Source organism: Pteropus vampyrus, unplaced genomic scaffold (genome assembly GCF_000151845.1).
Source record: "Pteropus vampyrus isolate Shadow unplaced genomic scaffold, Pvam_2.0 Scaffold213, whole genome shotgun sequence".
In the NCBI taxonomy this organism is placed as follows: Eukaryota; Metazoa; Chordata; class Mammalia; order Chiroptera; family Pteropodidae; genus Pteropus; species Pteropus vampyrus.
Genome location: NW_011888994.1, coordinates 50,850 through 78,472, shown reverse-complemented (window position 1 = coordinate 78,472; position 27,623 = coordinate 50,850). Strand labels below are relative to the sequence as shown.

The 27,623-nt window shown below is 37.5% G+C and overlaps 1 protein-coding gene across 1 annotated transcript in view; it reads left to right on the top strand.

The window, feature by feature from the left end:
- The first annotated feature begins 9,430 nt into the window (after window positions 1-9,430).
- The window catches only part of HEXB (hexosaminidase subunit beta), a 25,288-nt gene continuing 7,095 nt past the window's right edge, over window positions 9,431-27,623 (top strand). The window contains exons 1-6 of the mRNA XM_011372835.2: window positions 9,431-9,805; window positions 13,101-13,246; window positions 16,661-16,726; window positions 21,868-21,914; window positions 22,154-22,264; window positions 26,262-26,454. Coding sequence (XP_011371137.1) covers window positions 9,576-9,805; window positions 13,101-13,246; window positions 16,661-16,726; window positions 21,868-21,914; window positions 22,154-22,264; window positions 26,262-26,454 — 793 coding nt within the window. The 5' untranslated portion in view covers window positions 9,431-9,575. The remainder of the gene's footprint in view (window positions 9,806-13,100; window positions 13,247-16,660; window positions 16,727-21,867; window positions 21,915-22,153; window positions 22,265-26,261; window positions 26,455-27,623) is intronic.

The following is a 27,623-nucleotide window of genomic DNA, read 5'->3' as shown; positions in this document are numbered from 1 at the left end:
AAGCTCCCAAGGTAAGCCTGATGCATAATGGAGTTGAGAACCTCTGGATCTAATGATATGTGAGCTGCTTCCTGGTTCTTAGGGAAGATTTCTAATGGGAGGATTCCCTGATGGATACCAGAAAAATATTTTCTTGCTCAAGTGGAGTCCAGCACTTTGGTAAGACCAGGAAGAGTCTACTCCTTGTTGTTTGTTATTCTCGCTTCTCTTTTCACCCTGAGTCTCAGGGATGATGAAGTCTATGTGGTTTGTTCCCCTGAAGGCCATCGTATGATCTTCTCCCAATGTGCATGATGCTCATCTCAGGCCATATCCCCATCTGAATCTGCTCTTGCACCATGGGATGATGGACAGTTAAGGGAGTCTCCACGTTTTCCCTCATCTCCCTGACTATGGAAAACCTGCAGACCATTTAGGGTACGTGCCTCCTTGCTCAGATGGGTCAGCTCACGGCTCCCTCATCTAACTAGCACATCTTCAACAAAAGGAAGCAGTTCAGCACCTTCTGAAGGCTTCTGGCTGAGCTTTCTGGTCCTTCACCAACCCCACCCCTCCACACAGCTCTTAATGCCAGCACTGCCCCAAGCACTTCTACAGGTGCTGGCTGCCTGCAGGGCCCAGTGAGAAGTGAACCCTCATTCCATGCCCCAGAGTCAACCTCACATTTTATGGGTGATTCTCTTGGGGCCTCCTAACCTCTGAAGCAACAGACAAGATTGAACGCCTGTGGCAGGGACTGAAACCAAATGCCAATCTCTAACCTCCAAGAACTTGGCTCTCTCCAAGAAGACAAACTCTCCCACCTCTCACTAGACCTCTTCATATAGGAGGGCAGGGCAGATTGACATGCAGGCCCAGTAGCAGTGTCTTCCTAATAAACCTTGAATGATTAGCTAGTGCCATTTCTCGCCTGAGAGATGTCCTCTCACACTCCCTGGTTCATTTACGTTCATCAAATCAAGCTCCTGTTCCATTAAATTTCCAGTCTCCTCCTAGTTCGGATTCCTCCATCATCATAACATCTCCCATTCCATGACCAATTGTGGAGGGTGGGAGGAGAGTAAAGAAGGGACATTTTTAGGAGGAGTAGGAGACATACAGTCACCAACATGACCTTTGCCCTGATCTAGAGATTTTGATTTTAGAGGTCTTAGAAGTTTAGTTTCCTGTGGCTCTTTGCATTTTGTGGCATCATAGCAGCCTTTAGACACTAAAATGTTTCCAGAAGTATTCGAAATGTTTTTAGCATCTTGGCACTTGGTACATATTAAGTTTAAATAAATAGTGAAATTATATGAATATTATTCATCAGTAGAAGGTGGAGGTGGAGGGTTGGGGAAGGAGAGGGAGAAAGCTTGGATTCCTACCAGGTGACACTGTTTAATAGATAAGGGAGTACAACAGTTGTTCATGTGGCTAATCTTAGCAAAATGAAGAAATGCTTGCCAGTTGCCAGAGCAGATTTAACTCCAAACCCTCTTGTCCTTCTGGGAGAGCCCAGTTTAGCACTCCCATGCCAAATGGAACTCAATCTGTTTTCTCAATTGCAGCGACAGAATTCACAAATATTTCAGGATTGTTTATGGATGTGCCCTGAGAGCTGAGAAATGTAGTCAGAGGGAAGATCCACATCCAATGTCAGGGGCTCCCTCCCTGCCACCGCGGGTTCACACTACTTTAGGAGTTAGGCTGTTTTGCCCACGTGTTTGCTCAGGCCCTAGGCTGTCTACCCATCTCAATTAATTGCATCACCATCTATGAGGACGCTGAATTCACTCACTCAGCATCCATTCATTTCAACTTCCTTCTCGTGCGTCTCCGTGTAGTAACAAAGACTAGAAACTACATTTCCAAGACTCCCCTGCTGCTAGGATTGCATGTTCTTCGATTTCTTAGATGCGGTTAGTTGAGACTTGAATTCAGAAATGAGTTGAGTGGTGACAGAGACAGGGCATTGGGTATCCTTTATACAGGTGCAGATTGGAGCTAAACTGGTATGATTCCAGAGTTAACAGCTAAAGTTGAGTCTTCTCCATTCAGCATACATCTTCCTGGTCATGAAAGAAACAGTTCAAGGATTATCAGCCAAGTCAAGTTTTTTTGGCTCTTTCAAGACTCTGTGAGCCACTTGATACTTTGTAGTTAATTCATTTCTGCTAAAACTATCTGAAGTGCATTTTTCCCCCTGTAACCAAGCCTTGAATGACTGATAAATTATTTGTCCACAAGTTTGAGCTAGAAATATAATAAGTTTCCTAAATGCCCTTTTCCCCTCACTGCCCATGGCTAATCGATCCATAAATATTGTCTAAATAAGTTGTGTTAAAGAAAAAATTATTCTGACACTTGTTAAAATGGTAAAAGTTTTTTCGGAACTACTGCAATAGGTGTTAAGACTATCACAATAGAGAAGAGAGAACTGGCTCAAATCCCTCTGAATACAATGAAGATGGCTGGGGAAATAGACCCAATAAGCAGAGTTGTGTGGGGGTTGGGGGTGGTCAGCGGATGGAAAATTACTGAGAGGAAACATCGAGTAGGGGAGAATCAAGGTAAACTGACCTAATAGGATTCTTGCTAAGGGAGGCCAGTGTGATCGAAAATCAAAGGGTAGTGGTGAGATTCTCCATAAACTGACTATCGGGATTCTTGCTAGAACCGGGCCATGTTAATAAGAAGAGGGCTCAAAGAAGCCTGACTAAAATTTGGTCCAGAAGCATATCTTTGTCAGCTGATAGATTAAAATGTGCTCGGCATAGAACAACAGTAGGCTGTGCTAATTTTCTTTTCCTTCCCCATTTTGCTAATACTTTAGGTCGGACAATGAGGGAGGAGAAAGCTCAACTGAAGATCAGGGTGCCTGGGACAGGGCAATCAAGAATGGAAGTGGTGTGGTCAGAGACACTGGCAGATGCGAGATTTGGCCACACCATGTGGATCATGTTAAGGAACTTGTATTTTATTCCAGGGACAAAGGGAAACAAGCCGTTGAAATGGTTTGAGTGAGGAAGTGACGTGAGGTAGTTTACATTTTACAAATAAGACTTTGGCAGCTGTGTTTCCACATTGGTTGAGGTGGTAGGATGAGGCTGGTGGTATAAGTGGCCAGTGGGAAGATCTTTTCAGGTAAATATCTAAAGCTCTTCATTCTTTTATAATTTCTGGGAGCACATTGGGAGGGAAATTCTATTAACACCAGCAACAAAAGAATGAAAAGCTCAGGAACATGCCTAATAAGAAATGAGAAAGACCCATGAAAGGAGACTTTGGTGATAAGCGAAAAACAACTTTATATAAATTAAGAGAAAGTATTTCTAAGTGGGAAGACTCAATATCACAAAAATGTCAGTTCTATTTAAAATGGCAAAATTTAGACATAAGAACAATGTGTGTGTGTGTCTTTCAATATATCAAAAGGTAATTCAAAATTATAATGGTTTAAAGAATGTAACGTTGACAACAGAGCAATTGGCCCAGGAAAAGATATATAAACCATCAGAACAGAATAAAAAGCCTCCAAACAAAATTATACATCTTTATGAAAATTTAGATTCTCAGACAAGAAAAAGCTGAAGTTCATCACCACCAAACCAGTGTTACAAAAAATGTTAAAGGGACTTCTTTAAGAAGAAGAAAGAAAATAAATAAAAAAAATATGAATAAGAAAATATCACAAAGAAAAAAATTTCTCATTGACAAAGGCAAACACATAATAAAAGCAGTGGATTAACCAACACTAAAGCTAGTACAAATGTTAAAAGGCAAAAGTAGAACAATCATGTGTAAGTATGAGAGTAAATTCAGGGATACACAAACACATCCACACAAAAGAAGTTAAAAATAATGACAAAAACATAAACGTGGAGAGGGTGAGAAAAGATGGTAGTGATTTTAGAACTTGTTGGAACTTAAGTGACCATCAACTTAAAATAGACTGCTATAAACATAGCTTGGTATATTTAAAGCACATGGGAACCACAAACCAAAAATCTACAAGAGATATACAAGAAATAAAGAGAAAGGAATCCAAACACAACACTACAGAAAGTCATCAACATACAAGAGAGGAGAGCAAGAGAATAGGAAAGAAACCAAGAACTATAAAAACAATCAAAAAACAATTAATAAAATGGTAGCAACCACATATCTATCCGTAATTACTTTAAATATAAATGGATTAAATGCTCCAATTGAAAGAGGAATGGATAAAGAAGTGGTACATATATACAAAAGAATATCACTCGGGCATAAAAAAGAATGAAATCTTATCATTTTGCAACAACATGGATGGACCTGGAGGGTATTATGCTAGCTGAAATAAGTCAGATAGAGAAAGATAAATACCATGTGATTTCACTTATATGTGGAATCTAAAGAACAAAATAAATGAACAAACCAAATGAAAACATACTCATAGATACAGAGAACAAACTAGTACTTACCAAATGGGAGGGGGTTTGGGAGGCTGGGTGAAAAAGATGAAGGGATTAAGAAGTACAAATTAGTAGTTATGAAATAGCCACAGGGACGTGGAGTACAGCATAGGGAATATAGTCAATAACATTATAATAACCATGTATAGTGCCAAGACAAATTGGAGTGATCATTTTGTAAATTATATAAATGTCTAACCTCTACGCTGTACACTTGAAACTAAATAATAATAAATATAAAATATAACATAATATTGAATGTCAACTTTAATTGAAAGGTAAAAATTTAAAAAAATAAATAATAAAATAAAATGGATCTAAGAAATATAGAATGTTAACTGTAATTGAAAAAAATTTTAAAAATTTTAAAGAAAACTTAGAATAAAGTATAGAAAATATTTTAAAAACCAGTGAAGAAAGAACAGCTTATTCAATGCATGGCATTTTGATAACTGGCTATCCACGTATGGTGAAAGAATTACAGTTGTTGAACAAACTCAAAAAGAGTCTGGAGGCTTTGGCTAGAAGTAAATGATACAGATTTATTGAAGGGTTTTAGAGTTTCCAAACTGGTCACACAACAGACAAAAACCCAAAGGTGTTCCAAAGAAGAAAGAACAGTTGAGTTCTTTTAGTAAAAGTATATTCTTGAGAATAATCGGTCCTGCATTCTTAGCCCTAGAATTGGTCTAAGACGGTTATCAGTCAGATGTCAGGCAGTCTGGGTGATGAATGTCAGGTGGATGTCAGGTGATCAGGGTACATGAGTCCTTCAGGGGTTAATGAGAGGGTTATCTGGAGATCTGATGTTTGCCCAAATGTATACCCAGGCATTGACACAGGACCGAAAAGTTTAAAAAGTTTAAGTTCCCAGGCTAGTTAGAATAAAAATAGAGTCTTTCCTCATGTCTCAATCTTCATAATGTTAATAATTTTAGCAGCTTGGTTAAAGTGACTCCATTTTATATGTTCCCTCACTCTACTCTTTCTACGGTCTTACCTCAACTCTGCACAAAAATAAACATTAGCTATATAAAAGCATGCAACTTAAAAACAAAATTATAAAAGCATTAGAAAAAAAGAAATTTTATTATATTTGAATCCTAATCAAGACAAATCTTGAAGCCATAAAAAGATTGACAGATTAAATCTCAAAAGATGTTAAAGCCACTGTAAGTCAAAATACCATGTAAATAAAGATAAAAGAAAATTTATGGCCTAGGGGAAAATATTTGAGATATACAGGACAGATTAATATCTATAATTTAAAAATCATCCATACATATCATTAGAGAAAGAAGCCAACCCAAAGGATATGAAAAGGCTTTTACTAGAAGAAGGTATAAAATGTCATTTTTTTCAGCCTCACAGGTAATCAAGAAAGTACAGCTTAAAACAGGCTACCAACTGAAAAACGTTGATAACACTGTGAAATGGACACTTTTATGTACTGTTACCCTATTTGGGGGGGCAAATTGGGCACCATCTATCAAAATTTTAATTGTACACATTCTTTGTGTCTATAATTTGTTACACAGAAATAGATAATAAATACTAATTTTGATACCTGAAAGTGGGGTGCTGCCATAACAAACACCTAAAATGAGGGCATGACTTTGGAATCAGGCAGTAGGCAGAAGCTGGAATGATTCTGAAGATAGGGTTAATGAAAGCAGGAGGTACCTTAAAAAATGTTCATAAAACATAGACTTGAGGAAACTCACTTAAAGAAGAGTGAGGAAATCCTACTGGAAACTAGAAGATGTGAGATCTTTGTTATGTCATGGCACAAATATTAGCAACACAAAGGCCTTCAGTAATGCAGGAAGTAGATGTGCCTATCTAACGAATTTGTGGCTTAACTAAGATTCTCACCTAGAGCGTCAGGGTGCCTTGTAGCTTCATCTTCCTGCTTTACTAAGATGTGGAATAAGGAAGGTAAGCTAAAGGGAGGACTGTTTAACATAAAGAAGACATGACTCGGTGGTTTCAAAACTCTTCAGACTCTCTAGGCAGCCAACGACACTAAAATGGAGACTTGGCTTTCAGGCAGAGACCAAGTCCAGGCACTCTGAGGAAACGTGGTCTAAACATGAAACCAAGGAGTGATTATAAAATCCTTAAGTGCTCAGAAAGATCTATTGTGCTGTCTCAGAGTCTCTGTCAATGAGGCAAGGTCATCTAAATATTTTAAGTGTGTCCTGACATCTTTTCAATCAAACAAAATGGTTTCTAAGGACATATCCCTCAACAGAAGGGATTACCTTGAAGAGATTGGTAGATGTAGTTTTTGTCTAATGACATGAATCTTAGACACACAGGGAATCAACAGTTTTTAACAGAATTGTATCAGCAGAAACATTGTCAGTTTGAACTGAACAGGAAAGGAATAGCACCAAATGAAAATAGGTCTTTGCACCCTCAAAGTTCTACAAGTAGAAAGCAGGTTGGGAAAACTACTTGGCTATAAACATATACTACTTTTCATGAAAAGGGAAAGATGAATTGGAAGGCAGAACCAAAAGCCCAGAAAGTGGAGCCAAGAGCCATGGAGAATTATTTCCAGGCTTTGTAACCTAATCAAGGAACTTTCAATATTTGCTTAGCTGGATTCTGAAACTGCTGCAAACGCCTTGATGCCCCCCTGTCCCTCTTTTGAACAGAACTGTGTAGTGGTTATCCTATGTCTGTCCCATCACTATATTTTACATACGTGGAGGCACATAACTTGTCTTTTTAGTTCACATGTCTCCAGATTAAGAGAACTTTTTGGAGGATATTAAGGATACATTCAAGGAGACTCACCTATACCTTGAGGTAATTTTAGATGCCAACATTCTGGATTTTAAGCCAATGTTCTAAAGGGATGAAACTTTTGGGGTTCTTGAGAGGAAGAGAATGTATTTTGCATGTGGGAGGAGTATAAATAATTTGTGCTCAGAGTGGACTCCTCCCTTCAATGGAAACTAATTTTCATCCCCTTGAATGTGGGCTGTACTTAGTAAATCATTTATAAGAATAGAATGTGGTAGAAGTGTCAGTAACAAGATTAAGTCAAATAAAAACATTGTAGCTTCTTTTTTGCGAGTGCTCTATTCTCTCCCTTGCCCCCACCCCATGTCACTTGGTCTGAGGGAAGCCAGCTGCCGGGTTGTGAATATACACAAGAAGCTCTTCGGAGAGGTACACGTGGCAAGTAACAGAGGCCTTCAGCCAACAATTGGCAAAAAGACTCAGGTTTCTTGCCAACAGCCATGGAAGGTAGCTTAGAATCAGCTCCTCCAGCATCAAACTTTCAGAAGAAATCCTTCAGACGACTTCAACTCCATGAGAGACTCTGAACCAGAATCACCCAGCTAAGGACTCCTGAATTCCCATTCCGTAGAAATTGAGATATTTACTATCTTAACATTTATTATTTGCTGTTTTAAGTTCCTAAATTTTGGAGTAATTTGTTACATAGCAATAGGTAACTAACTAATGCACTAGGTGAAGTCATTAAATATACGATAATTTCGACAATATGAATTAGAGATTCAATCTTGGAAACACTATGCTGTTAGTCTTCAATTAACAGTACGAAGTGGCAGTAATGCAGGATGCTGCAAATTAAATGTATGCTAATTATAAGAAGGGAGAAGAATAGTGTGACATTGAGGCTTGTTTTTATATAACTTTATTGTAAGCATGTCTCATGGAGTTTCTTTGAAGTCTTTTCTTGCAGCTTTTCACCAACATTTTCCGAATACTAATTGTAGCAAATCTGTGGTTTTGGCCTGCCTAACACCTCTTTCTCTTTCTTGGGAAACAAAACACCTCTTCTCTTTTGGGGAGAGTTGGGATCTCTGTTCAGTGTTGGTCATGCAACTTCACTAGCTCCACTATAGGGGTGGGTACAAAATCAGGCTTGTCAATTGGAATGCTTTATCAGAACCAATATAGATGAGTGAGCGACATAAGCTTTCTTGAGGGGTTGTACTCGAACATCAGGGTACCATAATGAAGAAAGAGCTGTCAGAATGAAGCTAGTACAGAAAAACTGAATTGAAAGGTAGAGATCTATAAGGAGATGAGAGGAAAGGGAAGGGAGGAAATGGGAGAGAAGAGAGAATAGAGGGCAGAGGGAGGAACAGAGAGAGACACAGAGAGAACAGAGGGAGACAGAGACAGAAACGAGACCGAGGGGGAGAGAGAGAGAGAAACTTTTGAATCCCTGCCACACTGGATCTAATGACATTGCTTCTGCCTGCTTCTAGATCCGCTACTTTATCTCCAAGTATTATATAGAGAGACTGTTCCGAATAATTATTTAAGTTGCTCTCATTAATTCATTATAAAAGGATTTTTTGTTTTTTTTTCTGGAGTGGGAATGGGAGTGCCCAGGCTGATACATAGGGCTGAGTCACTATAGGATACTACCCAATTTTTAAACTTTTTAGCCATCTTATTCTAACATTGCTTTATTAAATTGCCTTTAAACCGGACTTACCATTATCATTGTCTTAATGAGTTGAATAAAATCTTTAACACATTTCATTTTGTAATAGTCATGTTTATTACTTTTTTTGAAAATTATACTGACAATATTAATCCCTCATTACAAATATGTTCCCTCTTCGTATCATCTGCCTATTAACTGCGTCCACGGTGTCCTTCTGAAGTTTTAAGAAGTCCTCCACGCCGTCCTACGCCAAGATCCTCTTTCATGGAATATCTTCTGCATAATTCCAACCTCCTACGTGTTCAACAGTCTGCCCTGGGGAGTTCCGACTGAAGGCTTTATTAATTAAAGCTGAATTGCCGTCATAGCAAAACTTAAGTTTAAGAGCAAATAAAAGAAATCGCCACCTCAGTTATCTGGTGTTTGGGGTGCGGAAAACGAGGTCTTCCGTGGCTGCAGCTCAGCAGTTTCGCTCAGGCCGCGGGAGCAGAGCGAGGACCTGGCTCCGACGGAAGTGGCGCGGGTTTGGGCGGGGCGGCGATCCCCGGGCCGGCTGGCCTGCGGGCGGGGGCCCGGCTGGGCGCGCGGTCAGCTGACTCGGTGACTCGCGTCCGCCGCTCTTCCTCCTCCCGGGCTGACCGGGGAGTCAGGGGCGGCGGGGACAGACGCGCGCCGACCCAGGCAGAGAGCGGCCGAGCACCATGCAGCAGCGCGGGCTGGGGCTGCCCGGGCTGCTGGCGGCGCTGACGCTGCTGGCCGAGCAGGCTCCCAGCGCCTCCGCCGCGCAGGCCGCGGCTCTGTGGCCCATGCCACTCTCGGTGGAGACGTCCCCGCGCCTGCTGCACCTCTCCCCCGATCACTTCTACATCAGTCACGACCCCTCTTCCACGGCCGGCCCCTCCTGCGCCCTCCTTCAGGAAGCGTTTCGGCGGTGAGTGCTTCGGCGCGGCGATCCCGGGCAGGTCGCCGTGGGCGAGGGAGTAGGGGGGAAACCACCTGAGCGCCTCTTACCACCCCGCACAGCCACCCGGCCACGCCGGCGCTGCTGTCCCCATTTCACAGATGAGGAAACAGTCTCCGAGCTGGTTAGTGACTTGCTTGACCGAAGTCACAAGTAGAAGATGGCAGAGTCGGCTCGAAACACGGCATGACACCCAAGCTCTTCCCCTTCCCCTCCTAGGACACATCCTGGGCAGCCGGGAACCCTGGTTTGCGTGCAGTTTACGGAATGGAAGGAGTAGGTTGCTCAGAATCTGTGGTCATGTTTGTTTTGAAGGGGAGAATGGTGGGGAGGAAGGGAAATGGCAGCTTCCAATTTGAAGGGAGTTTTAGGAAGAGGATGAGTGCTTAAAGTTTGGGCACCAGGGATTCCCCAGAGTTGGTTGTCATTTATAGGCCTTCTCCCCTCCTTCCCAAATCTGGTAACAATTCAGATGGCAGAAAGTCCTCAGGTTGGAGCACTCCCTAAAACTCCCCTTCTCAAATCTGTTCCATGTGAAATGTTGGATATTTTCATCTAGTTACTTCGCTATGGGCAGTGCACCTCAGCATCTGCTTTTCTTTTTGTTTCCCAGCACATCATGTGCTTGCTCTCCCAACTTCTGTTCTTTAGCAACTCAGGGGAACGGTGAATTATGGGGGAAGCAGCCCACAGCCATGCTTTGGTAACTGCATCACTCACGAGGCAGACTGCACTTGGGGAGATGTTTCAACTGCCAACCACATGCCGTCTCTGACTGTGAGACCTGTGTAGGTGAGACTGCTCTAAAGGATTGTAATTCGGTCCTGGCTATATTGCCTCTTCCCTCCCCCAGAGTTTTGTCAGTTTCCAGTGGGCTTTGTAGCTTGATTGTACCTGCAGTGCATCAAACAGCTGGTGGAAAAAATGCAAAACTAGCTTAACACCTGCTGGCCCCCAGCCTAGGCCTGGGGATTAGGCTTCCACTGAAGAGGCCCAACCCCAGGATGTTGACAATAGAAACGGTTTATTTTCTCCTTCAATTTTGTACAACTAAATGGATATTATTACCTTCATTTTAGACACGCACCCTAATGAGGCTTTGGTATGGAACCCGCTAACAGGTCAGAATGGCTAGGGTCCACAAGTAAAACCAAGGTGGTTAGTAAACTTGGGATATTGGGAAGGAAGAAGTATCTGAAGGTCATCTAAAGGAAGATCACAGCTGGGAAATCTTTGAAAAACAAACACTATTTGCTTTGGGACTCAGTGTGGAAAAATGATTCTGTGTCACACTACCAGTAAAACAAGGATTTGATAATATGCTGAAGACATGAGTATGGCAAGCGTGGGTGACATTAAGTTAACAATGGTTAGATAACTAGGACTTGAATCAGCTGTGTGATGGTTTAAAACAAGGCTTGGCATTTCAAAGCAGTGCAGGTAGTTATCTGGAATTTGCCTAACTAATTCATGCCATATGTGAGGCAGCTATTAATTATACCTTGCATTGTTAGGAAGCAGGTTGTAAAACAGCCCTTGTGGCTAAGCCTGAGAGCATTCAGGTGAGTGTTCTGGGAACTCAGAAGGGGCAGTATCTATTTCAGTAAAAGCTTGATGAGGTAGGAAAGATTTAGATGATGGGGTAGATCCAAAGCTTCAGGCAGCTGGGAACACACATACCCTGGGCCCCAGATTGTTCAGAATCCTATGGCTCCTGTCTCAGAAGAGCTCGACTTCTATCATAAACTCTGCTTTGAAACAGTAGTATGCATTTTGCAGGCAGAGAGTTGTTTGGTTCACGGCTGCTTCCTCAGCACCTCGAACAAGGTCCATCACATGCTAGTCACTCTTTTTTTTTAACGAACAAATAGCTTTGCTTCCTCAGTTCCTGCAAGGTTAAATTAACCCAGATAGTGGCATACCTGAGATACTGTGGGTTCAGTTCCAGACCACAGCAGTAAAGCAAGCCTCACAATTGAGTCGTAATCTTTATGCTGGTGGAGTCTTGCCTTCAATTTGTAAAAAACACAATATCTGTGAAGCTCAGTAAAGTGAGGTATCATAAAATGAGATACACCTCCACCTTGAACACCACTGTCTCAGAACCCTTTGAGTTTACTGTTAGAGTTTTAATATCCAAGGCCAAGATTTTCCTAACTGGGGACAAGCCAGCACCTAACTCAGACCTGCTAGTAGCTGCAATTACCCTTTAAAAAATTTTAAATTGTGGTAAAATACACATAAGATTACTATCTTAACCGTTTTTAAGCATACAATTCAGTGATCTTAATTTCCTTTTGAATCTGTTGGGGTTTTCCTATGTAAGGGGCCCTCAGCACCTTCCTCCATTGTACTTCCTCACTGGTTCACTTCCATACACTTCCAAGTTCATTGGAACTTTCCTACCGCTCTTTATTTCTCTGGAAAAACACAAGATGTTCTTATACCTAAGTAGCATATACAGTCTTCTGGCTTATCACAATCTATAAAATATTTAAACAATTGCTTTGAAGCCTACCTAAACTTTTAGCATGTTCAGGTGTTTACCAATATCCTCTTTCTCTGATATTTAGGTACCAGCAGAAGATACATTTTCAAGGGCCCTAGTGAGAATACTGTGGTCTGGTGACATTTTGCTGGAAGGCAACAGGAACCCCGATTCAATCTGGCTTAAGCAATATGAAAATCATTATCTCACACATCTGGTGGTCCAAAAGCAGGGAGGATTTTCTGGCTAGTTGGCTAATTGGCTTAAAGGGGTTATCAGGGAATCCGTATTCTTCCATCTCTGCTCTGCAGTCTTTAGTGTGGGTACAGCTGGTCCAGGCATCACATACAGAGAAAGCATTCTTCTTGTGGCTCACTAAGGGTAGGAAACTTCCTACTATCCCCCACCCCCATCACATCACTAGTCAGAATTGGCTTGTACACTCAAGTGATTGGATTACTGTTATTGGTTTGATTACTGGTTCTTATTGGGGACTTCATATGAGTTATTTGGAAGTGTGTGTGTGTCGGGGCGAGGGGAGCTTTTAAAATTTCCATGCCTGGATCCTACTCTCAGAGATTCTGATTCTGAAGGTCTGGACATCAGTATTTTCAAAATACTGATGCGATTCTAATGTACAGTTTGGGGTGAGAGCCTCTGGTTGGACTAATATGGGGTAACATGGAGTTGAAGGGTCAGTTACAATGTTACTACCACCTATGTATTTAAAACTTGGCTACAATGATTTAAAAATTTGTTTGAATTTATTTCTCACAGATATTATGAATATATTTTTGGTTTCTACCAGTGGCATCATCGCCCTGCTAAATTTCATACTGAAACGGATTTACAGCAACTTCTTGTCTCAGTTGTCCTTGACTCAGAGTGTGACACTTACCCCAATATCTCTTCAGATGAGTCCTGTGAGTACCTGTGTAATATGAATGTATCCTATTCAAAGCTGCTTGTTACAAACTTAAGTGCCAAAAGCAGTCTCTGTGCCATGAACTATTGAGTTCTCGGCCAGTGAGCTTATAATTCCTATTTTTTAAACTACCTTTAAAGTATGATGATAAAAGTAATACATAGTCATTGTAGAAAATCTTTAAGTACAGTAAGTGAAGAGGAGGATATAAATCCATCATAACTCTAGCACTCTGTTAACCACTGTTATTTCAGATTTTTTAAATAGCAATAAGTTTAAATATTTTGTATAGGTATAAATATAAACAATGACATGAAAATGGGTTAATTTTGTACATATGGTTTTATATTTTGCTTTTTTACATAACAATACATTATAAACATGTTTCAGTAAATATTTTTCCTTTTAGTGAAAGACATTTTTGATGGCTGAATAATGTTCTATCACTGTATGGATATACCACAACTAACTTGGCTAATTTCTTATTTTTGGACATCTAGGTCATTTCTTAATTTTTTTTTTGAAGACAAATCTGTGTTTATATCCATGATCTCTACTTACAATCAAATCTGACACAAAGATAACTCTGGGGGGGGGCATTTCATTTGATCAACAATATAATCAACATTTACTATGATTTTTGTTGTTGTTGTTGCCTGAAACATTGTTCTTTAAGGCTTTTACCAAATCGTTTTGGAAGCAATAAACAACTGGGCAGGCCTTTTCCACCTGGTGTATGGACTGGGAATAATACCAAGGATTCAGAGAGGAGCAATGTGAGGACATGAGTGATATAAAATTAATGTAGAGAGCTAACTGAGTTGGCAGTAAAAATAGAAAGGATACTGTATATCTTAGAGAAAAGAGTGACTCCTCTGTCCTTAGACTGCCCCACAGACAGTTAAGTACAGATCTCTTCTTCCTCTTGGTATAGATATTTCTTAATAATCTCTGAAAAATCATTTCATTTCTTTTTCAATTCTATAGCTGTTTTTATAAGAGAAACAGAATAATTTGCCAAAAGTAGCCATGTGATTTCATTTGACAGCACTCAGACACTCTATCAATTAGGTTTTGCAACCCGAATTGAGATAAAAATGGTCGTTAAATTATCAAGGAATTTTGTTGGCTGCTGGCAATACAATGACATATTACACATTACAGAAATTTGAGTCTGGAGAGTAAAAGTTTATCTTCCATTCAACTTTGCAAACCTTCTTCTGAAGGAGAGTTTCTGGAGACAAGCTGAAATTTTCTGGTTGAAGGATAAACTAGTTTTAAGTTTTAAACGAGTTTATGATGATGATGATAAAAGTCACATACACAAATGGAAACAAGATAGCAACTGTTCCAGAGTGTGAGGAAATGTTAGAGGAAGCGACAAGTGTTACAGCATTATCTACTAATAAAAATGACATACCCTCAGAACCAGAAGTGGGCCCGTTTCTACTGTAGAGAAATAATTACATATATCAAGGATGTTTGATGCAATTTGCTTATAATAGTGAAGAATTGTAAGCGAAACTAAATTAAATGTTCATCAATAGAAGAATGGATAAATATATCTTGTCAATCCATACTAAAGAATACTGTATAACAGCTAAGAATAAAGCAGAGTTTTAAAGAACAGACATGGAGGGTTTACCGAGACAAACTGCTGAGTTGGACAAAGTGTATGATAATGTGCACAGTAGATACCATATATGTATCAACACACACCCAGGAACAGCCATAAAGCAATACTATATTTTCTTGTTATATATGTGTATGAAAAACGCCTAGGAAAAGCCGGATAAATATTTCCTCTGAGGAAAGTAGAGGGTATCAAGTGGGCATCTCGAAGAGGATTTTAGCCTTCTGTGTAATATTTCATATGTTTAAAGGAGACTATATTGATATTATTTGTATGTACACCCATTAAATAAAAGTATAGTACAAAAGAACAGAAAAGGATAATTGAGAAGTCTAAGATGCCATTCCCATTTCACACCAGGGAGGTAATCACTGTTAACACTAATAACTTCGTTTTGAAATAAAAATTGAAATGCTGTAGCTTATGTGTTCATATATTAAGAAAACACAGTCTCCTGACTGCTTTATATTTGTAGTTTTTGCATTGAGTTGTATTGGAATCCTTTTAAATATCAGGCAGTCCTCAGCTCATTGGAAAATAATTAGCATCAAGAACATGCACCATGTTAATGTATTTAGATGACTCTGTGCTGATCTCAAAACTATAATATAGCAAAAAATGTTTTTTAAACAGTGATCAGTGGAGCCATTTAAGTAGCTAAGAATTTGATATAGGTGGGTAGGAATCATGGTTAAATTGTAGTCATAATAACAATACTGTTCTTAGCCTGGACTTTAGCTAACTCATCACTTGGTCTTCTGATGGAAAAGGCTACCTTGGCAGACTGTCATTGAGAGGGTCATATGATAATTGGCTGTCGATAAAACTCTTTTCCTACCTGCAGTCAACTATTGTGTGACAGACAGTCTGGATGGTGGTGGTGGTGGAGGGTGATGGTGCAGCCCAGATAGGATATTAAATCATTAACCTGCAGTCCTTGAGTGTCTTTTTGTGGCAAAGTCTGCATTAGTCAGTTAGTAACCCTTTAGGTTTCAGTCTGTCTGTACCATCTGATGCTTTACTTTATCTGTGGTTGACTCCACCCCAAACTTTAAAAGACTAATAAAATGACTACTGGGGCCACCGTAGATAGTGTATGATTTCAAGAATTGAAAGATTTAGCTCCCCTTTGCCCAATATCAACCAACTGGAGCTCGTAGGTGGGTGTGAACATTTTATTGAGTGGGACAAAGCTGAATTATACTAAAGTGAGTTAGGAAGTGAGTCTTAAGTCTTTAGGATGCTGTCGGGGAAAGGTGAGTGCAGGGCAAGTAGAGAAGCACAGAATAAGGGAAAGAGTGGAAATAACTCTCTGACCTTATGGGGAGTGAGAGATTTGATACTGGAGGTTTCCAAGGATTTGAGGGCACTGAGGAATGTTTGTACATTTGACTTAAAATCTGAGCTTAATTAGGACCTACTCTGTTGTAGAGCAGTTGGAGAAAATAACTCTCCTGGAAGGGAAAAAGGAATCATGGAGATAACACCCAAGTTCCTGATTTGAATAACTCAACTGGCTAGAGGGTGGTGCTGTGACTCAAGAGAAGAAGCACACAGGAGACAGGCAGGTGAAGCGTGTGGAGCAGGAGAGAAGGGGGAGTTCAGTTTGGGGCATGTGGAGTTAAAGGAATCTACAAGATGTACAGGAGGCAGTTGGAGAAACAGGTATGGAGCTCAGGAGAAAAGAATGGGTCAGAAACATCAATTATATGTTTAGGAAATGTATTGTATGTCATTGAGGGATTAACAAACGGAAACTTTTTTTTCCCCCCAATACAGATACTTTACTTGTGAAAGGACCAGTGGCTTTCCTCAAGGCCAACAGAGTTTGGGGAGTATTACGAGGTAAGGTCTTTGAAATTTCATTTTTTTTCTAGTAAAGAAATATTATTAGTTGGTGCTTTGAGAAGTCAAGAATGGCAAAATTTTGCTTCCTTAGACGCTTTACAGAATGGTTTACTGGGTATTTCCAAAATGATTTCCATTAAATGTATATCATTTATAACATGGAGAAATATCATTTGACCTTTTTGAAAATGCTTGAGGGTCACTACATTCAGTGTTGTAATTCACCGATGCTCTTGGGATTGTAATATTATAGTTATAAATGGCCCCAACATCCTCTGATTAGGGAATTTTGTTTCGCTATCATTTCTTGCTGTCTTTAGTAGCCAGCACCTCTCTTCACCTATTAATTAATTAATTAATTAATTAATTTATTTATGGTTGTTTGTTAAAGCAAAAGTTCTCACATATTTATCACTGAGCCAGACGACTACTAGAATAGCATACAAAGAGAAAAATCATTTTCCCAATAAAACATGCCCAACTGTCCATATAGTGATGTTTTCAGCTTGATATGGTAAGATGCTCATGACCTTGATGCAGCATAAATACCTGTGCTGTCTCATGTGAGATTCCTTATAGACTCAGCTTGGCTCTTCTCCAGTGTCTCCTCTGGGAGTCATACCTGATTTTATTACCAGTTTTCACCTGAATCCACTGGGGAATGGGACAACCCTGATTTTCTTTCTTGGCCAGGAATAGCTTGATCCTGAAGGTCTTTGAAAAGACATGGTAAGGAACAGTCAGTTGCACACACCACAGTGGCAGAGGACGGGAGAGACCCCTTACCCCATTAAAAATTCCTATGGACTTAGAAACAGCCAAGTTTATAAGAACAGTATGAAAAAATAAAGAGTGGCTGAAACACTCTGGAGTGGAGGCAGTGGGCAGAGAGGAGCCTTAAAGACTTTTCCTGTGAATTTAAGAGTCTGAACTTCAAAGTTTGGGCATTGGGACATTTACTTTTGCTGTTCAGAAGCTTCTTTTTCCTCTTCTTCTAAGTAGATATTGTTGAACTGACTTCCAAATAGGGTTTTAAAAAAAGGAGAATAATTTTCTTTAATGTGAGCTAACCAACCAAAGTTATAGTAATTAAAAATAAAAATGGCTTTGGATTTCACTCAGTTTGAGGGTTGTCTGAAATAAAATAATTATTGTTATGCCATACATTTTATAGTCATAATAAAAATGGCATGATTACAATCCTGTTTCAAAATAGAACATGAAAATGTCATAGGTATTTTCCACAAATGTAACTATAATCATTATCTAGATCATTTATATACAATGTCATATGATTTTAAGTTTTTATTACTCTGATCTGCCTGTCTTGTCTGGGGTCTGTTAGGGAAAACAGAGCTTTAGTGATGTTTGACCTGATCCACATCAGAATAAAGAACTTTTTAGAGCATTCAGTAACTAGATTCTAAGTCCAAGCAGTCTTAATTTTCTGTTTACCATCAGACTTTCAAAGTAACATGCTCTAAATGATAACTGAGTGTATTGCCACTTAACAGAAAATTCCAGTTATTCATCCCTCCTGTATGAGCCTGTATTTGAAGGGGAAAGCATAGCAAAAATGACTGAACTTTTTTTCTTTCCTATATCCTGTCTTTGTTTTTTGTTGTTTTTTTTTTTTTGAGGTATAATTGATATATAACATTAGTTTTAGGTATACAACATTATGATTCAGTATTTGTATATATTGTGAAATGATCACAGTAAGTCCAGTTAACATCCATCACCATAGTTATAGTTTTTCTTGTGATGGAGACTTTTAAGATCTACTCTTAGCAACTTTCAAGTATGCAGTACAGTATTATTTATAGTCACCATGATGTACATTATATCACCAGAACTCATTTATTTTATAACTGGAAGAGTGTACCTTTTTGACCCTTTACCCATTTCACTCCCCCTCCACTTCTGGCAACCGCCAGTCTGTTCTTTGTAACTATGAGCTCAGTTTTAAGATTCCAGATCCAAGTGAGATATTTGTCTTTTTCTGACTTATTTCACTGAGCAAAATGCCCTAACGGTCCATCCATGTTGCAAATAGCAAGATTTTCATTTTTTATGGCTGAATATTCATGGTGTGTGGGGTGTGTGTGGGGGTTTACAGGTCTTAGTTCAAATCTTTAATCCATTTTCAGTTCACTTTGTGTATGGTGTTAGAGAGTGGTCCAGTGTCATTGTTTTGCCTGTGGCTGTAAAATTTTCCCAACACCACTTATTGAAGAGACTATCCTTTCCCCATTGTATATTCTTGGCTCCTTTGCTGCAAATTAATTGACCATATATCTGTGGGTTTATTTCTGAGCCCTCTATTCTGTTCCATTGCTTTATGCATCTGTTTTTATGTTACTACCTGTTTAGATGATAGCTTTGTAATACAGTGTAAAATCATAAAGCATGATGCCTCCAGCTTTGTTCTTTCTCATGATTGCTTTGGCTATTTGAAATCTTTTGTTGTTCCATACAAATTTTAGGACTGTTTGTTCTATTTCTGTGAAAAAAATGCCACTGGAATTTTGATAGGGATTGCACTGAATTGTAGGTGGCTTTGGGTAATATGGACATCTAACAATATTAATACGGACAATCCATGAGCACAGAGTATCGTTCCATTGATTTGTATTTTCTTCAGCTTTTTCATTAATATCTTATAGTTTTCAGTGTAGCAGTCTTTCATTTCCTTAGTTAAATTTATTCCTAGGTATTTTATTCCTTTTGATATAACTGTAAATAGGATTGTTTTCTTAATTTCTCTGATAGCTCATCATTCGTGTATAGAAATGAAACAGATTTTCATATGTTGATTTTGTATTCTCCAGTTTTACTGAATTTGTTGATTAGTTCTAACAGTTTTCTGGTGGAGTCTTCAGGGTTTCCTATATGTGTCATTTGGCAAACTGTAACAGTTTTACTTCCTCCTTTCCGATTTAGATGCCTTTTATGTCATTTATGTCTAATTGACCAGGACTTCCAATACTATGTTGAATAAAAGTAGCAAGATTGGGCACCTCTGTCTTGTTCCCAATCTTAGAGGAAAAGTTTTTAGCTTTTCACCAGAGTATGATGTTAGCTGTGGGCTTGTCATAAATGGTGATTATTTTGTTAAGGTACGTTCCCTCCATAACCACTTTGTTGATTTTTCTTTTTTATCTTAAATGGATGTTGAATTTTGTCAAATGCTTTTTCTGCATCTATTGAGATGATCATATGATTTTTATCCTTCATTTTGTTAATGTATCACATTGATTGATTTGCAGATGTTGTACCATCCCTGCATCTCTGGAATCTCACTTGATCATATTGTATGATCCTTTTAATGTATTACTGAATTTGGTTTCCTAATGTTTTGTTGATTTTTGTACCTATGTTCAGCAGGGATGTTAGCCTGTAATTTTCTTGTGTCCTTGTATGATTTTGGTAGTAGGGTAATGCTGGCCTTGTAAAATGAGTTTGGAAGTGTTTCCTCCCCTTATATTTTGTGGGAGACTTTGAGAATGATTAGTATTAACTCTTCTTTAAATGTTTGGAGAATTCACCAGTGAAGCCTTCTGGTCCTAGACTTTTGTTGGGTTTTTGATTACTCATTCCTTCCTAGTAATCAATCTATTCAGATTTTGTTTTTTAAAAAATAAATTTATTTATTTAAATTAGTTTCAAGTATACATTACATTGGTTAGACATCTATAACGTTCATAAAACGATCCCCCCAATTGCTCCCTCCTTCCCCTGGCCCTCCACTTAGCCATCATATTAATGCTAACTGCATTCCCTCTGCCATGCTCCCCGTGCCCAACTATCAACTACTAATTTGTACTTCTTTAACCCTTCACCCCATTCTCCCAGTCTCTCAACCCCCCTCCCCTCCATCCGTCACCAAATTGTCCACTCTATTTGTAAGTCTGTTTTTGATTAGTTTGTTCTTTTTGTTCCTTAGATACCGCATATAAGTGAAATCATACGTTATTTATCTTTCTCTGCCTGACTTATTTCACTCAGCATAATAACCTCTAGGTCCATCCATGTTGTTGCAAATGGTAGGATTTCTTTTTTTTTTTTAATGGCTGAGTAATATTCTATTGTATATATGTATTGTATGTATGAACCATAATTTCTTGTCTGTTAATGGGCATTTGGGTTGCTTCCATATCTTGGCTATTGTAAATTGTACTGCCATGAATACTGGAATGCATAGATCTTTACGAATTATTGTTTTGGTTTTCTTTGGATAAATTCCCAGAAGTGCAATTGCTGGTTCAAAAGGTATATCCATTTTTAATTTTTTGAGGAACCTCCATACTGTTTTCCATAGCAGCTGTATCAATTTGCAATCCCACCAACAATGTATGAGGGTTCCCTTTTCTTCGCATCCTCGCCAACACTTGCTGTTTAGATTTTCTATTTCTTAATAATTCAATCTTAGTAGGTTGTATGTTTCTAAGAATTTATCCATTTCTTCTAGGTTGTCAAATTTACTGACATGTAATTGTTTATAGTAGTCTCTTATGAACCTTTGTATTTCTTTGGTTATCAGTTTTAATATCTCCTCTCTCATTTCTGACTTTTAACTATTAAAATTTTCTCTGGCTACATAGTTGTCAGCTAGGATGATGAATTTTGGTAAACTTAAGACCAGTTATGGGACTTGGCCTGTAAAATAGTGATTTAAAAGAACAGTCCACTTGAGTAAAAAAATCTTCAGGAGATAGTCTTTTCAACTCCAAGTAAAGCACTGTAAGTTAGGCCTTTATTTATAGTTTCATGGTGGTTTTTTGAGCCTTTCTGCCATCTTTATGTTTAGGTACCTTCCAAAGTGCCTATAATATTTTTTCATAATTATGCTTACTCATAATGCTGTAAATTAGCAACAAATATTAAATCACTATTCTTTTGTTTATCATTCATACAAAACTCAGGGTATGCGTACAATGAAGTAAAGTATTTTTATTAATAGCAACAGGGTTTTTTTGAAAATTAAGCTTTGATTTTAGAAAATATGTTAGAGGATAAAGGTATAACAACACTTAAATTTTATTTGCCTTACCTGGTTATGGTTCTGTGGTTCTTTTACTGTCTCAATTTGTTATTTTATAAATTATGCAATAAAATATAAATTTTACTTTCCCTAGGTTTAGAGACCTTTAGCCAGTTAATTTATCAAGATTCTAATGGGGCTGTAAGTATGATTATCATATATTACTAACATTGCTGAATAGACATATTACTGTAAGAAAAATGTAAGCTTTTTAGATATTTATTTGCTACCTGAAGGTTTCTTCTCACCATGTATTTATCTTAGCTGGTAAACGTAAATTTCACACTTTTATCCAATACTTGCATACATAGATGTAGTCTTCACTGAACTCAGGTCAAGAGAAACTTCAAAAATAAATCAAAATTTCTTTTGTCTTATAGTTCAGCATCAATGAATCCAACATCAGTGATTCTCCAAGGTTTCCTCATAGAGGAATTTTAATTGATACAGCCAGACACTACCTGCCAGTTAAGAGTATTCTTCAAACTCTGGTAGGTAATTATTTTATTTTAATCTGTTGTCTGTTCTGAAGATGTATCCTTTTATGGCATTACTTTACATTGGTTACTTATGTTATTATACAGGCTAGAATGGGGGATTCATTTTTCATGTGCTAAGTATAAGCATTGGGCTTTCTTCCTCCCTCCCTTGTGAAGTATAGTTCCTCAGCTGAGTAGAGGCTCCCCTAGGGAATCACCCTATTTTCATGGGGGCGGGGTTGGGGAGTTAACAAGCTTAGCCAGGATTAAGAGAAAGACACAGTTTCAATACTGTCCACTAGCCTCTATGTACACTCTCATTTGCTAAATCATGGATCCAGACTTTTGGTTAGGAATATGTGGTCACTGTACCTCTAGTTATTGTCTTTTAATTTTATGACCTCTACTTTTTTTTATAGTGGAAAGTCCAGGAGCTGCTTTATACCTAGAGAATTGTTCTAAAGGAACATGGAACCTCAGCTGGTAAAAGCTTGGGGCAAGTCTGACAATAATGATTTTCTCCTGGATTTTTTATTGGTTCATCCCTACCATCACTGCCAATTTGTATTGGTGGGGAGGTTTTCTGCCCCTCACTTGATCGTTTATGAACACACCATATTATAAAAGATAATTTTTACATTTACATTAATACCCTGAATTTTTTTCTCCAAGGCATTATTGTCATTTTTATGAAAAAAATGTTTAGTGTAAAAACTTCACATACTGTAGATATTAATAAAATAGGTAATAATCCCATAATTTCATTTACCAAAGATCAACATAAATTTTTATGTCCCCGTATCTCATTTTAGACTTAAAAAATGATCTTATACCATATACAAGAATAAACTCAAAATGGATTAAAGACTTAAATGTAAGACCTGAAACTGTTAAGCTCCTAAAAGAAAACATAGGCAGTAAACTATCTGACACTGCTCTTAATAATACTTTGTCTGATATATTTTTTTATTTCCTCTGGCAAGGGAAACAAAAGAAAAAATAGACAAATAGGACTGCATCAAACTAAAAGTTTTTGCACAGTGAAGGAAACCAACAAAATAAAAAGATAACCTACTGAATAGAAGATATTTGCCTATGATACAGCTGATAAGCGGTTAACATCCAAAGTTTATAAAGAACTCATATAAGTCAACAGCAAAAAAAAAAAAAAAATCCAATTAAAAAATGTGCAGAGGACCTGATTAGATATTTCTCCAAAGAGGACATACAGATGGCCAACAGACATATGAAAAGATGCTCAATGTCACGATCAGAGAAATACAAATTAAAACCACAATTAGATATCACCTCACACTTGTTTATTGTTGGTGGGACTGCAAATTGGTACAGCCACTGTGGAACAGTTTGGAGGTTCCTCAAAAAATTAAAAATAGAACTGCCTTATGACCCAGCAACTGTACTTCTGGGTATCTATCCAAAGAAAACCAAAACACTAACTCGAAAATAATATCTGCACCCCTATGTTCTCTGCAGTGCTATTTACAATAGCCAAGATATGAAAGCAGCCTAAGTGCCCATCAATAGATGACTGGATAAAGAAGTGGAGCATATATACAATGGAATACTACTTAGCCATGCCAAAAAATGAAGTCTTACCATTTGCAACAATGGACCTAGAGGATATTATGCTAAGTGAAATAAGTCAGACAGAGAAAGACAAATACCATATGATTTCACTTATATATGGAATCTAAGGAACAGAATAAATGAACAAACAACAAAAACAGACTCATAGATACAGAGAACAAACTGGTGATTGCCAGATGGGAGCAGGGTTGGGTGGCTGGGTGAAAAAGGTAAAAGGATTAAGAAGTATAAATTAGTAGTTACAAAACAGTCACAGGGATGTGGAGTACATGCAGCATAGGGAATATAATCAATAATACTGTAGTAACTATGTATAGTGCCAGGTGGGGACTAAGACTAATTGGGGGAATCACTTTGTAAATTATATAAGTGTCTAACCATTGTGCTATACACCTGAAACTAATATAAAATAAAATTTAAAACAATATTAAAACATTATTGACCACATAGGACCTGAATTCCTTAAATAGGGAAAGATATGGTCAGGGATTTTGGGGGGAAAAATGAATATATTAACATAACATCACTTTTTTAAACTTAAATAGGATTGCACTTGTGTGATCTTAAAAAAACTATTACAGACTTTTTTAATGAGACTATTATATAAGGTCTATATTATCTTTGTAAACATTTGAACGTTCCATTTTTATATAAACCATGATACATATTTAACCAGTCTCCCACTTATGGACATCTAGGCTAATATTATCACAAAAAGTACTGCCAAGGGAGCATTCTTATATTTGTATGATTGTCAGGATTATTTCCTGAGGATAAATTCTTAGAAGTGAATCTCTGGGCTTAAAGCTGTGTATATTTTATCTTTTGGTACATTTTAACTTTTAGTACATACTGTCAGATTGCCTTCTAGAGGTCATACCAGTGTATGCTTGGCCAGCAGTGCGGGGGGCATACCTTTGCTATATTCTTTGCTAATTTGGTGATAAAGTGTATCCTTTGTTTTAATTTGCACTTCTTTGATTTTTAGTGGATATGAGACTTTATTAGCTATTCGTATTTTTTATATTGCAAACTTTTTCAATGCCTATCTTTTCATCTATATCTTATTAATTCCTTGTTGATTTAAAAGCTCTTTAATGTTTTATTTGTAGATGTTGTGATACTTTTATATTTGCTTGTATTTATGTTATACACTTATCTATCATATATTGTTGTGATGTTTTCTAAATTTACTATGTTTATAGTATAGTGTCTTTTGCCTGTAGAAGTTTTAAATTTTTTATGATTATCTTTTGATTTCGTCTTTTATTGTTTTTGACCTTGGGATGTATGCTAACAAAGGCCTCAAACAAAGGGTATAAATATAAAAATAGCCTCTCAAATTTTTTTTAATATTATATATTTTCCTATTCTTGATTGTTAGAATTTATTTTAGTGTACTTAGGTGATTGATTTTTTTTCTGAATGGTTAGCCTGTAGACTTGACATCATTTTTGAGCAATCTATAACTTACCCTACTGCTTTCAATTAATACCATGAATAGCAAATACTAAATTCTATAAATACACAAGTTGGTTTCTGAACTCTCAGCCTGTCCTATTTACCAATCTATCTTCTTGGGCAAGTACAGAATCAACAGTTTAAAATGACAGAAACTGTATGCTCACAAAACCAAAATATTTACTACCTAGTGCTTTATGTAAAAAGTTTGCCATCCCCTGATCTTTATTAAAACCATGAAGAACTCCCTTCTCTGACAATGCACATCCTCAATATATTTACTTCTTTGCACAGCTCCCTTGTGTGTAAGCTATTTCTTAAATGCATCAGCAAATCCCTTCAGCCTTGATGAAGGAACAGGGAGGATTTAAGTTTTGATTATCTGACAGGGCAAATCTCCCCCGTTATTTTTTATCTTTTTCAAATAGTCTGCTTATATTTTATATAAATATTGTTAATTCCTCCAGAATAAACTTAAAATCAATGTTAGTTTCCCCCAAAACTTATGGGAGTTTTGAATGGAATTGTACTGCATTTGTACGATATTTCTTTCATTTCTAAAAGAGTTGGCACTCAAATCTCAGAACTGTGGGAATTACAAGCCATTTTAATGAATGCCCCTTTTTCCTCAGTAACCAGTAGCAGCCAAGAACTATTTTCCATTCAGTAAGTATTCCCAGATATTTACTGGGAATCTATAAGCTTGCTCTCTTCCCATAGAGCTAAGTTATAACTCACTATTTAGAATACAAATTCTGTATAGGCTTTTCAAAAAGTGACATGCCATGCAAAGTGTATAAGACAAAGAATTCATATTTTTTTCTACATTCTTTCTTTTCAAAAAAAAGCAGTCACGTTGGAAACAATCCCGAATGTAGCTATGTAAATGGATTGTGTATTATATCTGTGGTATTTAATATTTTAACATGTTTGCTTGCAGGATGCCATGGCTTTTAATAAGTTTAATGTTCTCCACTGGCACATAGTTGATGACCAGTCTTTCCCATATCAGAGCATCACTTTTCCGGAGTTGAGCAATAAAGTGAGTAATTCATGTTATTGTAGTCTGTCTACAGCATTTTTGGTAGCTTCATTAGAAGTTTGCAGCTTAAATGTTTCTTCTTATGGATATAATTAAAGTGTAAAAGTTAGATATTTGTGTTTTTAAATGTTTTTTAATAGGCTCTGGCTTAGCACTTTAGAGCAATAAAACTCCTGTTTTTATAATCATGTTATAAATGTAAACAGTCTCTAGGGGCTATATAAATAAAATTTTAAAAACTTAATGAATGCAAGAGACCTGAAATATTCATGATTTATGTAAATTTAAGTAATTATCAGGTAGTCCAACTGTATATTCATTTTAAACAGAATTATTTTGACTTCTGTAAAGGCTGTTTTTCTCTCTGAAAAACTACATGAAGGAATTTTAGAAACAAGGGCTCCTTAGAAAATAATGGCAGCTGCAGAAGTGTTCAAATTGATTGAATTATAGACCAGTGGAGCTGGGAGTGAGCCTCAATATCATCTACTTTAATCCCCCTATAATACAAAGATAGTAGCTGACATCCGGAGAAATTATATGCCTCGTCCAAAGCTGCAGGTAGGCATGGGCAAAGCCAGGACTCAAAATTTCATCCTCTGGTCGCAATTCCAAAGCTTTCTCCAATGTTACGATGTAGTATAGGCTGAAATGCTAGCAGCACTCTTTTTGTTTGCTTTTGCTCTCCTTTTTATTATGGAAAATTTTAAACATGCACAGAAGTAGAATTTAGTGAATTCCCATGTCCTTATCACCCAGCTTCAATGGTCAATAAATGGTCAATCTTATAGAACCATTACTTTGAAGCAAATCCCAGAAATTATTTGTAAAAAGTCTTGTTTAAAAAAAACATAAAACATTATCACAGCTAAAAAATTAACAAAAATACAGATAACCAGTCATTACTCAAGTTTCCCGAAAGCCTTTTTTTTTTTTTTAATTTGCATTGAGATGCAAATAAAGTCAATATATTGTGGTCAGTTCATATGTCTTTTAATTCTTTTGATCTATAGGTGCCCACCCCTGCCCATCTCTTTTTTTCCCCTCATAATTTGTTATTTTGTTGAAGAAGTTATGTCATTTGTCCTGCAGTTTCTCAGTCTGGGTTTTGCTAATTGCATTTCTGTGGTGTCAATTAACGTGTTCTTCTGTTCTGTGTATGTACTATAAATTGGTAGTTAGAGCTAATCATGACTAGATACAAATTTGATTTGGGGGTGGGGCAAGACTACTTTTGGGAGTTGAGCATTTATATATTGT